This window comes from Saccostrea echinata, unplaced genomic scaffold (genome assembly GCF_033153115.1).
Source record: "Saccostrea echinata isolate AGI-Se365-2 ecotype Australia unplaced genomic scaffold, CSIRO_AGI_Sech_v1 ptg000022l, whole genome shotgun sequence".
In the NCBI taxonomy this organism is placed as follows: Eukaryota; Metazoa; Mollusca; class Bivalvia; order Ostreida; family Ostreidae; genus Saccostrea; species Saccostrea echinata.
This window is the reverse complement of record NW_026889771.1, coordinates 10448725-10460226: the sequence shown is the minus strand read 5'-3', so window position 1 is coordinate 10460226 and position 11502 is coordinate 10448725. Positions and strand designations below refer to the sequence as shown.

Genomic DNA, 11502 nt, shown 5'->3' with positions numbered 1-11502 from the left:
ACACTTGTCATGCCAACAGATCCAAATATTGCAAGTGTATGCTTAAAATATAAATTAATAAAACGTAAATATATGATGACTTTCTACAAGACACTCTTTATTCCAAAATAAAAATCTTCAAAATTCTTGAATACATTTTACTTAATTTTTCAAAATTTGACATTGCAAAAGCAAATCATTTTGTCCAACAAAGTAGAAATAAAGCTGAACTATTTAAACATAAATCAAATGAACAAATATACAATTTCTAGTTAAATTTGCATTTATCTCTAACATTTCGACATTTTAATAAACGATGTCATTTCATGAAAATTATTTTTTTCCCCCTTTTATTAGTTTTAAAATTGTATATGGGTCAAATTCAAAAGATTTCCAATATCATTCACGATACTATTGATATTTTAAAAACTGTTTCATATAATTTACAAAACATTGCAAACGTGATACGAATCTCAAATAAATGTCTATCCAAAAAATTAATCACGTGGCTTGTTCAGTGTCAATCTGAATAAAATGTGTATAATTTCCTTGAAAATAATTTATAGAAATGATCTTTTTCCCTCGAAGTCGTGACTTACACACGAATGCCTATGATAATTCAATGAAAAAAATATCAGGGCAAATAATCTCTCCCAGATAACGCCATTCTGATCATCACTGAAGCACTACCAAAAGATTATTTTAAACATATTCAAGGCTCATAAAACATAAATTGCCCCTCTTGTTTAGCGTCAGTCTTGGGTTATTAAAACACCCTGTGCACTGGGCTTTTTCAGCAGAGATACAAATTTCTTAGTAGACGGCCTTAAACCTACTTTTAGGCGGCAGTTATGCTTCAACATTATACAGCACAGAACATATTTCTGATGGGCGAGAAGTTTCTTTTCTTTCTCCTTCTTTAAATTTTCTTTTTCAAGTCGTTTGATTCTCTAAAAGAAAAGGTTCATTTATAAATATTCTTTAAATTTGTATTGCCTTTGTTTTAATACATGTATAATCGCTGAAAAAAATATTCACAAAAAAAAAAAAAAGAAAAAAAATCTCAGCATAAATATCAAAGTGCCTAAATGCATTATCATTTCTTCTATGGTTTCTTTATTGGCATCTGAAAATATACATGGACATTGCAAACAATTTTGTTTTCAACACCGTAGCAATTTAAAATTAAAGTTACGCTAAAGACAAAGACTGCATTGATCAACAAATCTAATCTTGGAGAAAAAATGATGTAATTTTTGCAATTTTGGCTTGTTAAGAAGCAGGTTGCGTTCTATCAATTACAATCTAATAGTGCCGAAACTTTTGCAAAACTTAAGTTAGACTACTTGTTCTTCTGTTAATTAAGGAAGAAAAAACCAGATTGAAACAGCTCTCATTCTGTACATAAATATCTGTGTGTTTTGTACACTTAACAAGGCTGTTACAGTCAGATGTTCAGGTCCAACATTAATGAAATTGAATGTAACAACGATTTAAATTTAATATCAATTTGTATTGTTTTAATGAACTTGAATACTGTTCGTTATCCCCATATTTCATCAATAATACGACAATATTTAAAATCTTATAAGTGTGTATTAGATCTAAGAAACTTTAATTTTAAAACAAAAACATAATATAAAATAAATCCATATTGATCACTGCTTGTCCTTCCGACATGCTATTTTTCCCAATCTCAATGAAATAACATATAATTAACGCCAAGCAAATTAAACGCTGCATCTGCATTATACTAAACGTACAGAAAGTGCACCAATTTTGACAGCAGTTAAGTTGAAAGACAAACGTCTGATTCCAAGAAAACCCACCGCAGACAAGTTCGCTTTTTTTTTTTAAATTTCTTTACCCTTTTCCCCATTGTGAATCATAATCCAATTTATTTGATATTCCCAATATAAAGTACATACATGTACGCAAAACCTGATTTCGATGAGCATGCACTTTGTTTTTCAGCGATAATCAAAAGTATAATATCTAATATCAGTAACATATAAATATGGCATTCATATATAATCCGTTTATCGGAAAAAAAAATCACAGCTCTGGTATATAACATATTGTCCAAAATGAAAACAATTATTTGACAATCTGTAAGGACTGAGAACAGTTATCGACAGTTATTTGACAAGAGTACACATATTTCATCATAATTCATCAACGGCAGTAGGTATATATTGAAAATCTGATAGAAACATCAACTCTTAAGGTTTTGTATACCAACTTTGAAAACAAAAAAGATTGATATGCCTATATATATCCAAATTCAAAATTTACAATGAACAGTTTTCTAAATTTCAATGTGCTTCAGACCTCAGTGAGCAGACAAAAATGAATAACTCCGTTTGCTTAACGACCCCGATATCTTAACTAAAAATTAGTAATATATGTTTCTCTCTTTTTTTTTTTTTTTTTTTTTTTTTTTTTTTTTTTTTTTTTAGATTTCAATGTTTTCAATATAATATATGAAATTTATGTGAGTAAAAGCTGACAAAATCGATACAAAGTTGAAATTATTTACATAAGTATGACATTAAAGGTGTTTGGTATATGAAGAAAACAGTAATGTCCGTTGCATTAAAATGTGCACGTTTAATATAAATATAACAGATTGTGAACGATCATACAATAAAAATATCTAAAATTCACGTGACATTTTCATTTCAGATGGACAAGAGGAAAAGCAAAAATTTCATAATCTTCTCTGACCTCAAATTATATATATATATATATATATATATATATATATATATATATATATATATATATATATATATATATAAAGAATTACCGCCAATAAAGATTCTTCGTATTCTTTGTCTTTAATTCGTCTTTTTGAAGCTGATAGTCGATTTTGTAGGAGACGTCTGTTTCGTTTTTGTACCTCATCATCCGTCAACTAAGAATAAACAAACCTTCTTTACACGAGCGATTTCAAAAAAAAAAAAAAAAAGAAAGAAAGAAAGAAAAAGAAAAAAGACAGAACACATTAAATACATGTGTAGTCGTTCGTTCGACATTTTTTTCTAAGAAAAACAAGTTTTCATGTTTTAAAAATAGTGTCCTTATGCTCTACACATTAGATTTTTATTGTGTTAGAAGTTGCTGAAAATCAAGCTGTTAAGTTGATCAGTCCAAATGCATCAAAATATATATGTAAAATGTCCGACATGGTCCCTATTACATGCACCTCAGTATTGTTATATTGGGGGGCATGATATAGGAATACTAGACCTTTTACATTTTTAAGCTTTTTACCTTATACACTTTCTGTTCCTCGAATTGTACTTTCAATTCTCCTTCACCTCTCGACAATCTCCTGCACTGAATTTTACACTTCAGTTCCTCTTTCAACAAAGGCAAACAGCTTTTTGTTTGATAGCTCTCATAGACGGCCTGGCTTAATTCTTCGTCGTTTTCTTTTTGCAAACAATGCATTTGCATGCTGAAGCTCTAAGACCAAGAATACAACTATCAGCTATAAAATGTACATTTAAAGTATATTTTAAACGCCAGCTCATGCTGCTTTTAAACTTTTCATTTTCATTTTCAACAAATATGATCGATTATGTACAAAGAAACAGATAAGGTAGTATAAGGGTAGTAATGTAATTTTTAAGGTAAATAAAATTATCATTCGGTTTGAATAAAAAATTAAGCAATATTTTGGTATCAATTGAACACTCATTTTTTTCAATGTGACGAAATAACATGCGGTGAATTCAAATCGGTATAATTTTGCAGTGACATTTATATATATAATAAATATATTATAAATATTGAAAATATTGATTATGTTATAATTGATTCAACTATCCTACTCTCTTACATATAATATTGATATTATAAACTTTACATTTTTTGAAAACTTTTCATTTTACTATTGATTTTTTGATTCAGATAATTAAACTCTGGGAAGAAGCTCTTAAATTAAAAAAAAATAATAATATGGCATAGAATTTTAAAATTGTATCTTAAAATATGAGGGGAGGTCGCCCAGGATTTTAAGTAAAAATAAAGTGAAACCAGTGTTCTCCTGCCGATAAGAACTATTAAACTGCAATAAAGATTCCGTAAGCAGTTTTGGAAGACTACAAAATACGAAAGTTTATGTAAAAGATCATCAGATTCCGTCAAAAATGATATTTTTGAAGCCGTAAAAAGACGTCGATACAGGTGTATAAATCAACCGAATTATGAAAGAAATTCAATTCTTGGAATTTTGTTACAAAAGCGAGTGTGTATTTTCTTAGAAACAATTTCAGGCGGGACAGCGTTTAATTTTGGAATATCGATGCATTGTTTAGATATCTTGGTTTTTGATTTTTGTCGATTGGCGTGGCAGTGTTAGATAAAAGCAAGATATTAGGTGGTTCTCAAACAAATATAAATATAAATATATATATATATATAGATAAATATCTTGGTTCTGGAAGAGAAACAATGACATACGATTACAATCAGCTATTGTAAAACACCCTTTTCATCAAGATTGTCTAATTTGCAAATATGAAAACACTATTTTAGTCGACCTTCCAAGCTCATTCTGAAAAATATACCTAAAGGTCATCTTTTTAAACCAACTCTAGCTAACTGTAATAGAGTCTGGTGTATTTTGAGTTACTTTCCTGCTTAGAGAGAATTGGCTGCCGATGATTTTTTTTAAATACAACGCTCAAATGTAAATTAAACAAATGCCTATCATTGTATTTATTATTTACTTAATTGATAAATGACGTAAATCTTTAAATAAAACCTGGTATAGGCGGGAACGGGAAAACGAAAGTAAATTAATGCTACACAATATGATCCTAAATTTTATTGCTCATTACTCTACTTTATTTACAAAATTCCCTTTTAATTCTTTCATTAGAGTGTATCCTGTTATATAAAAATTATTTCTATGCATGCATAAGTACGGAAAAATTACCTGATACTTATAATGTAAACACTCCTCGCATTGTATAAGGTCAATTTGCGGTTTAACCCTGATAAAAATTCCCATCTGGGAAAGCACCTACTTTTAGTCTCTACAATTTTTTAATTGAATTTTTTTTTGCATTATTCCATATTTTAATGCATTTTTTTTTTTTTGCAAATGTATGCTTGTATACATGCATATAAAAACCATAGTCTCTGAATGATGATTGGTTGATATCTGGGGAAAAATCATAAAATAAACTTGAATTATTAGCATACTATCGTTATAACCATAAATATTAGCATGATTTTCATACACGGCTGGAAATTTCATTCGCTAACACACCTGATGAAATACGCCAAACCTGTTGGAGAACTTTTCAAAAAACGAAAGAATTTCCTAAATGAATTTACAAATTACATGTAATTTACTTTCAGTATAATAAAAATCAAAATTTAATTCATGCTTGAGAATATTGCTTCTAAAAACAAGAATTAATATATTTGATCTTTGACTTGTATATATTCAGCCTCAACCATACAATGTGCATGGGGATTCTTAATCTTGATTGATGTCTGTGGAATAGCTCTCTCATCAAAACTGAAGGGTTTGACAAGAGAGCTATGATCCCACTTGCAACCAGAGGAAAAGTGTGTACTACCATTCGATTGTAAACATTAAATATCATTGACAGCTTTAAAATGAATTTGGTAGAGTTGATGACGTTTTAAACAACACTGTAGTGCATTGTAAAGGCCGAATATGACCCCTTATTTGATATAAAAATCACAGTTAAAATTTAATAGTCTGCAATTAATGGAGTATAGTGACATATTTCTGCCCCTATATGCAAGTTATTTTTCTATATATTATGTCGTCATGCAAGAAAAATGTGATAAGACAAAAAAATTGGAATTTTTTCTAATATAGACTTCCAAAGGCTAGGTGCAACTTTTATGTTAACAAGCAAGTTATTTATGTTGACATGCAAGAGAAACATGTCGACATGCAAGTTAATCATGTCGACATGCAAATTATCTATGTTGGCATGCGAGACAAACATATTGTCATGCAACTCATTTTTGTTTACATGCAACTTATTTATGTTGACACGGGAGATAAGTTGCATATCGACATAAATAAGTTGTATGTTGACATAAATACGTTGCGTGTCGACATAAATAAGTTGCTTGTTGACATATATAAATTGCATGTTGACATAAATGAGTTGCAAGTCAATATATTTATCTCACATGTCAACATAAATAAGTATCACGCCGTCATAAGTTGCATCTAGCATGTTGGAAATCGGTATTTTATAATTCTTTTCTTATCATTTTTTTCTTGTATGTTGCATATATATATATATATATATATATATATATATATATATATATATATATATATATATATATATATATATATGTTGCATGACATAATTCATAGAACAATAACTTGCATATACATGTAGGGGGCACTGAGAAATATGCCACCATAAAAAGGACTTTAAATGATGTTTGTTTTAAAACCAGCATTGATTTTTTTACAGAGGGCACAAGAAGGTGACCAAGTAGAACATTTTACCGAATTTCCTAAACTCTCAGAATTTGAGATACTTTTCACTTCGGGAAACACAGAGTACATGCTTGCCTGTCTGAGATTTTTATGCACATGATGTATCCGATATCTATGCAGGGCGGATCCAGCAATTTTTGAAAGGGGGGGTTCCAGGTAGGTGCCCCCAACATTCATATTTTTGACATGCAAGAGAAACATGCATTGAATTAGGCCACAGACACTTCAAGTCCGTAGCAATGGTTTATCGAAAGGGCCAACCTCCGAACAGAGTTGACAAGCTAAAAAAAACAAAACAAAAAAACAAAAAAAAAAAAAACAAAAAAAAAAAAAAAACAAAAAAAAACAAAAACAAACAAACAACAACAACTGTGCGCCACATTCTTACATCCTATTTCGGGGTAGGGGGGGGGGTCCTCTTACTTTTCCGCATTTTTTTTGGTTTCAAATGCTTGAATTGCGTATTTTGAACTTTCAGCAACAAAATGGGGGAGCATCCAAATCAAAACCTGCATATTAAAACTACAGCAAAAAGATTATTCTCAGAAAAAGTGAACCCACTCCCCCCGCATACTACTAGGGCATTTTACACCTTTCTCTTCATAGATTAAAATATCATCATAATAGTCTCTTATGTATGTTCCCTTTCATGACTTTTTATTCATACTTTTTAAAGTTAATTACTTCAGAAGATGGTCCAAAAATGGCATAGCTGAAGTTCGCTGGAATCTTCCAATGATATCAAAGTGAAATCTTGCATGTTACTTGTGGGTGGTCGGGGCCCGGGGGCCAAGGTTCTGAAGGTACGTGGAGGATGGAATACGGGACACTTTATCTAGCGAGCAGAAAGGGCAGCGATTGAACTACTTATTTTATTCAAAATATTAGACGTTAAATTATCTATATTACAGAAATCTCGCTCTCTCTCCCTCTGCAAAAATAAAGGGGGGTTCCAACCCCCGGAACCCCCCCTCTGGATCCGCCAATGCTATGCATACAGTCTGTAGAAATAAAATATATAAATTTGGTAGATTGGCAAGCTTCTGTTGTGTTTTCTGAAACTAAATGTGCTTTAAAATTGAGAAAAATAGATAAAAATGACAACAAAATTCGGAAATTGACAAATTATGTGGCCCTCCTGTGACCTTTGTGTATCCTTTCACTTTAAATTAACACTCACTTTATAACAGTGATGACAGCAGGTTTTTGATTATGAAGTACTGCATCGATCTAAGAAATACTCCAAAACAGGGGCCAAAAAGGGGTTTTAGCCTATCTTGTCCTTAGTGGACGATTGATGACGCAAGACAACGGCCAATCGAATATCGTAATAATCTCACAAAATCACACCATATATGATAAATATAGAATAATTTATACCTTTTTAAATATCACACAGTATCATTTCTAGACACCAAAATCAATCAGAGGGCCGAATGCCTATATGGTCGAGGGCGGCTACAGGGACGCTCATGGAAAAGGGTACATGTACATATTATGTACGTACATACATGTACGTATTATTATATTAATTAACGTGTTTTGTAATAAATTACAAAACACATCAACCTGAACGAAAACAATTGTCATCAACTACTTTAATAAGTCAAATAATAATAATTTTAAATCAACTACAATTTTTACAGAGAATATAAACGAAAACATAGGTGTGTAATCAGCTACGATGGTTTTTTTTTCAAATTGCAAGAGGATGCATGACCTGTGTCAGCCCAGGAATCAGATACGGTTACTGAAAACTTAGCTGTATTGCATTTGTAATCATCTGTATTTTTAGGTTACCTGAGTCACTCAGGTGACCTATTGCTATCCGTTTTCGTCCGTCGTCGTGCGTCGTCCGTCGTGCGTTAACTTTTGAACATTTTTAGCTTCTTCTCTGAAACCGCTTAACCAATTTCAACCAAATTTGGCATAAAGCATCTATGGGTAAAGGGGAACAAAAATTGTGAATTTCATGGTCCCTGCCCCCCTGGGGCCTGAGGGGTGGGGCTAAAAGCACCAAAATTGATGCAATCTTTAAAAATCTTCTTCTTTACTCCTGGACATTAAGCAGTCAAACTGTTGGCATGATTGTAATAAGCATTGAGCCCTCTACCAAAATTGTGAAATTCATGGCCCCAGGGTCAGGGGTTCTGGTGAAAGGGGGGGGGGGCTCTATTGATTATATAGTGAAAATGCATAAATTCTTTGAAAATCTTCTTCTCTGTTCCTGTGTATTAAATAAACTTACCAAGTATATAGTTATGATGAGCAAGAGTGTCTCTTCCAAAATTGTGAAATTGATGGCCCCAGGGTCAGGGGTTCTGGTGTTACGGCGGGGCTCTATTGATTATATAGTGAAAATGCATTAATTCTTTGAAAATCTTCTTCTCTGCTCCTGGGTATAAAATAAAGTAACTAAGTACATAGTTATGATGAGCAAGAGTGCCTCTTCCAGAATTGTGAATTTCATGACCCCAGGGTCAGGGGTTCTGGTGAAAAGAGGGGGGGGGGGCTCTATTGATTATATAGTGAAAATGCATTAATTCTTTAAAAATCTTCTTCTCTGCTCCTGGGTATTAAATAAACTAAGTAAGTACATAGTTATAATGAGCAAGAGTGCCTCTTCTAAAATTGTGAATTTCATGGCCCCAGGGTCAGGGGTTCTGGTGTTAGGACGGGGCTCTATTGATTATATAATGAAAATGCATTAATTCTTTGAAAATCTTCTTCTCTGCCCCTGGGTATTATTTAAACAAACTAAGTACATTGTTATGATACGCAAGATTGCCTCTTCTAAAATTTTGATTTTCATGGCCCCAGGGTAAAGGGTTCTGATGAAAAGGGGGTGGGGGGCTCTATTGATTATATTGTGAAAATGCAGTAATTCTTTGAAAATCTTCTTCTCTGTTCCTGGGTATTAAATAAACTAGCCAAGTATATAGTTATGACGAGCAAGAGTGCCTCTTCCAGAATTGTGAAATTGATGGTCAGGGTCAGGGGTTTTTGTGTTAGGGCGGGGCTATATAGATCATATAGTGAAAGTGCATTAATTCTTTGAAAATCTTCTTCTCTGCTCCTGGGTATTAAATAAAGTAACTAAGTATATAGTTATAATGAGCAAGAGTGCCTCTTCCAAAATTGTGAATTTCATGGCCCCAGGGTCAGGGGTTCTGGTGAAAGGGGGGGGGGGCTCTATTGATTATATTGTAAAAATGCATCAATTCTTTGAAAATCTTCTTCTCTATTTCTGGGTATTAAATAAACTAAGTAAGTACATAGTTATAATGAGCAAGAGTGCCTTTTCTAAAATTGTGAATTTCATGGCCCCAGGTTCAGGGGTTCTGGTGTTAGGACGGGGCTCTATTGATTATATAGTGAAAATGCATTAATTCTGTTACATAATCCTGACTGCTCCTTAGTGTTTATCAGATAAACAAAGTGATTACTTACATGTATGATGAGCAAACCTCTGGTCCCAGGGTGAGAGGCTCTGGTGTTTCTCGGTGGGAACGGGGGGGGGGGGGGGCTCTATTGATAATATAGTGAATCTGTAGTAAAAAGAGTAAAAGTTTTAATATAGATTTTTGAACATCTGGACCATTTTGTCAAGTGTTCTGGTCCTGGCCAGGGCTCTATTAATTTGTATTCTACTGAGAGGAGTTATTCCCCTTTGCCATTTACTTTTGATAATTAGTCACTGTAAATAATGTACTTGAAAGGTTAATAGAATAAGAGAATTATGCAAGATTTTTTATCGTATAATACAAAAAGTACTTTCATAGTTTTTATGATCAGGTAGACTTGTAAGACTTGAAAGTAATAGATAGATAAAAATGAGACAAAAATAACTTGTCATATTCAATGCTCATCAAAGACCAAGAGAGTCCAATGTAAGAGATTTCAACAAAGAATTAAAATAGTACAGAAGCACTGATAATTTGTTAATATACTATATGGTGTTAGTGATAAATGGGGAACAGATCAGAACCTAATTTATGAACTGTTAATGAACACTAGACTAATTATTTTGTTGATCCTGATCACCCTATTTTTCTTGCTTTTGGGCAACAAAGCTTCACCTTTCAGTTCATTTTATACTGTATGGATCCTCTAAATTGTTGCATTATACTCAGGTGACCGTTAAGGCCCTTGGGCCTCTTGTTTACTAAGTACATGCTTAATAAAGCAAATTATATCTGGATAATGTTGAAAAACAAGGTATTATTGATTACTAATTTAAAAACATAGGTAATCAGAGATTACAGAGCTCACCTCAACGAATGTTGTCTTTAAGTAAGGCAAAGTCCCACACTAAACTAATAATCTAGGAGTGTGCATCCCTAGATGCAACATTTATGCAATTTTGATCTGATAGGGCTTGCAGTTACTTGGGAATAGACTTATCTGAAAACTTAAAACTAGTCACTCATTCAGAAAATGTAAGTCAAATCCAGCATCCGAAGCAAGTTTTGAGATTGTTCGTCCCTTGATGCATCATCCATGCAAGTTTGGTTCAGATAGGCCTTATAGTTACTTGGAAATGAGATCTGCTCCAAAAAATTTAATCTGGTTACTCATCCGCAAAATGTAGGTCAGATCCAGCATCCGAAGCAAGTCTAGTAGTGTGAATCCTTAGATGTATCATCCATGCAAGTTTGGTCAATATAGGGTTTATAGTTACTTGGAAATGAGATCTGCTCCAAAAACTTTAACCTGGTTACTCATCCGGAAAATGTAGGTCAGATCCAGCATCCGAAGCAAGTCCAGTAGTGTACATCCTTATGTGTATCATCCATGCAAGTTTGGTCAATATAGGGTTTATAGATACTTGGAAATGAGATCTGCTCCAAAAACTTTAACCTGGTCACTCATCCAGAAAATATAGGTCAGATTCAGCATCTGAAGCAAGTCCAGTAGTGTGCATCCTTAGATGTATCATCCATGCAAGTTTGGTCAATATAGGACTTTTAGTTACTTGGAAATGAGATCTACTCCAAAAACCTTAACCT

General features: G+C 32.6%; 1 protein-coding gene across 1 annotated transcript; it reads right to left on the bottom strand.

The window, feature by feature from the left end:
* Positions 1-410: 410 nt before the first annotated feature.
* LOC133190893 (uncharacterized) lies at positions 411-4984 on the bottom strand. Its single transcript, XM_061326574.1, has 4 exons — positions 4928-4984; positions 3256-3442; positions 2789-2896; positions 411-929 (listed from the first exon to the last, which is right to left on the bottom strand). The coding sequence occupies exons 2-4, from the start codon at positions 3439-3441 to the stop codon at positions 732-734; spliced, it is 492 nt and encodes a 163-aa protein (XP_061182558.1). The 5' UTR covers position 3442; positions 4928-4984; the 3' UTR covers positions 411-731.
* Between the last annotated feature and the right edge of the window lie 6518 nt (positions 4985-11502).

Bases quoted from the DNA above. Each gene is read 5' to 3' on its own strand.
- LOC133190893 (XM_061326574.1), bottom strand. From the start codon at position 3,441: ATGCAAATGCATTGTTTGCAAAAAGAAAACGACGAAGAATTAAGCCAG. The intron at 2,897-3,255 runs GTAAAAAGCTTA...GTTTATTCTTAG, and splicing joins AGGAACAGAAAGTGTATAAG to TTGACGGATGATGAGGTACA. The intron at 930-2,788 runs GTAATTCTTTAT...CTTTTCTTTTAG, and splicing joins ACGAAGAATCTTTATTGGCG to AGAATCAAACGACTTGAAAA.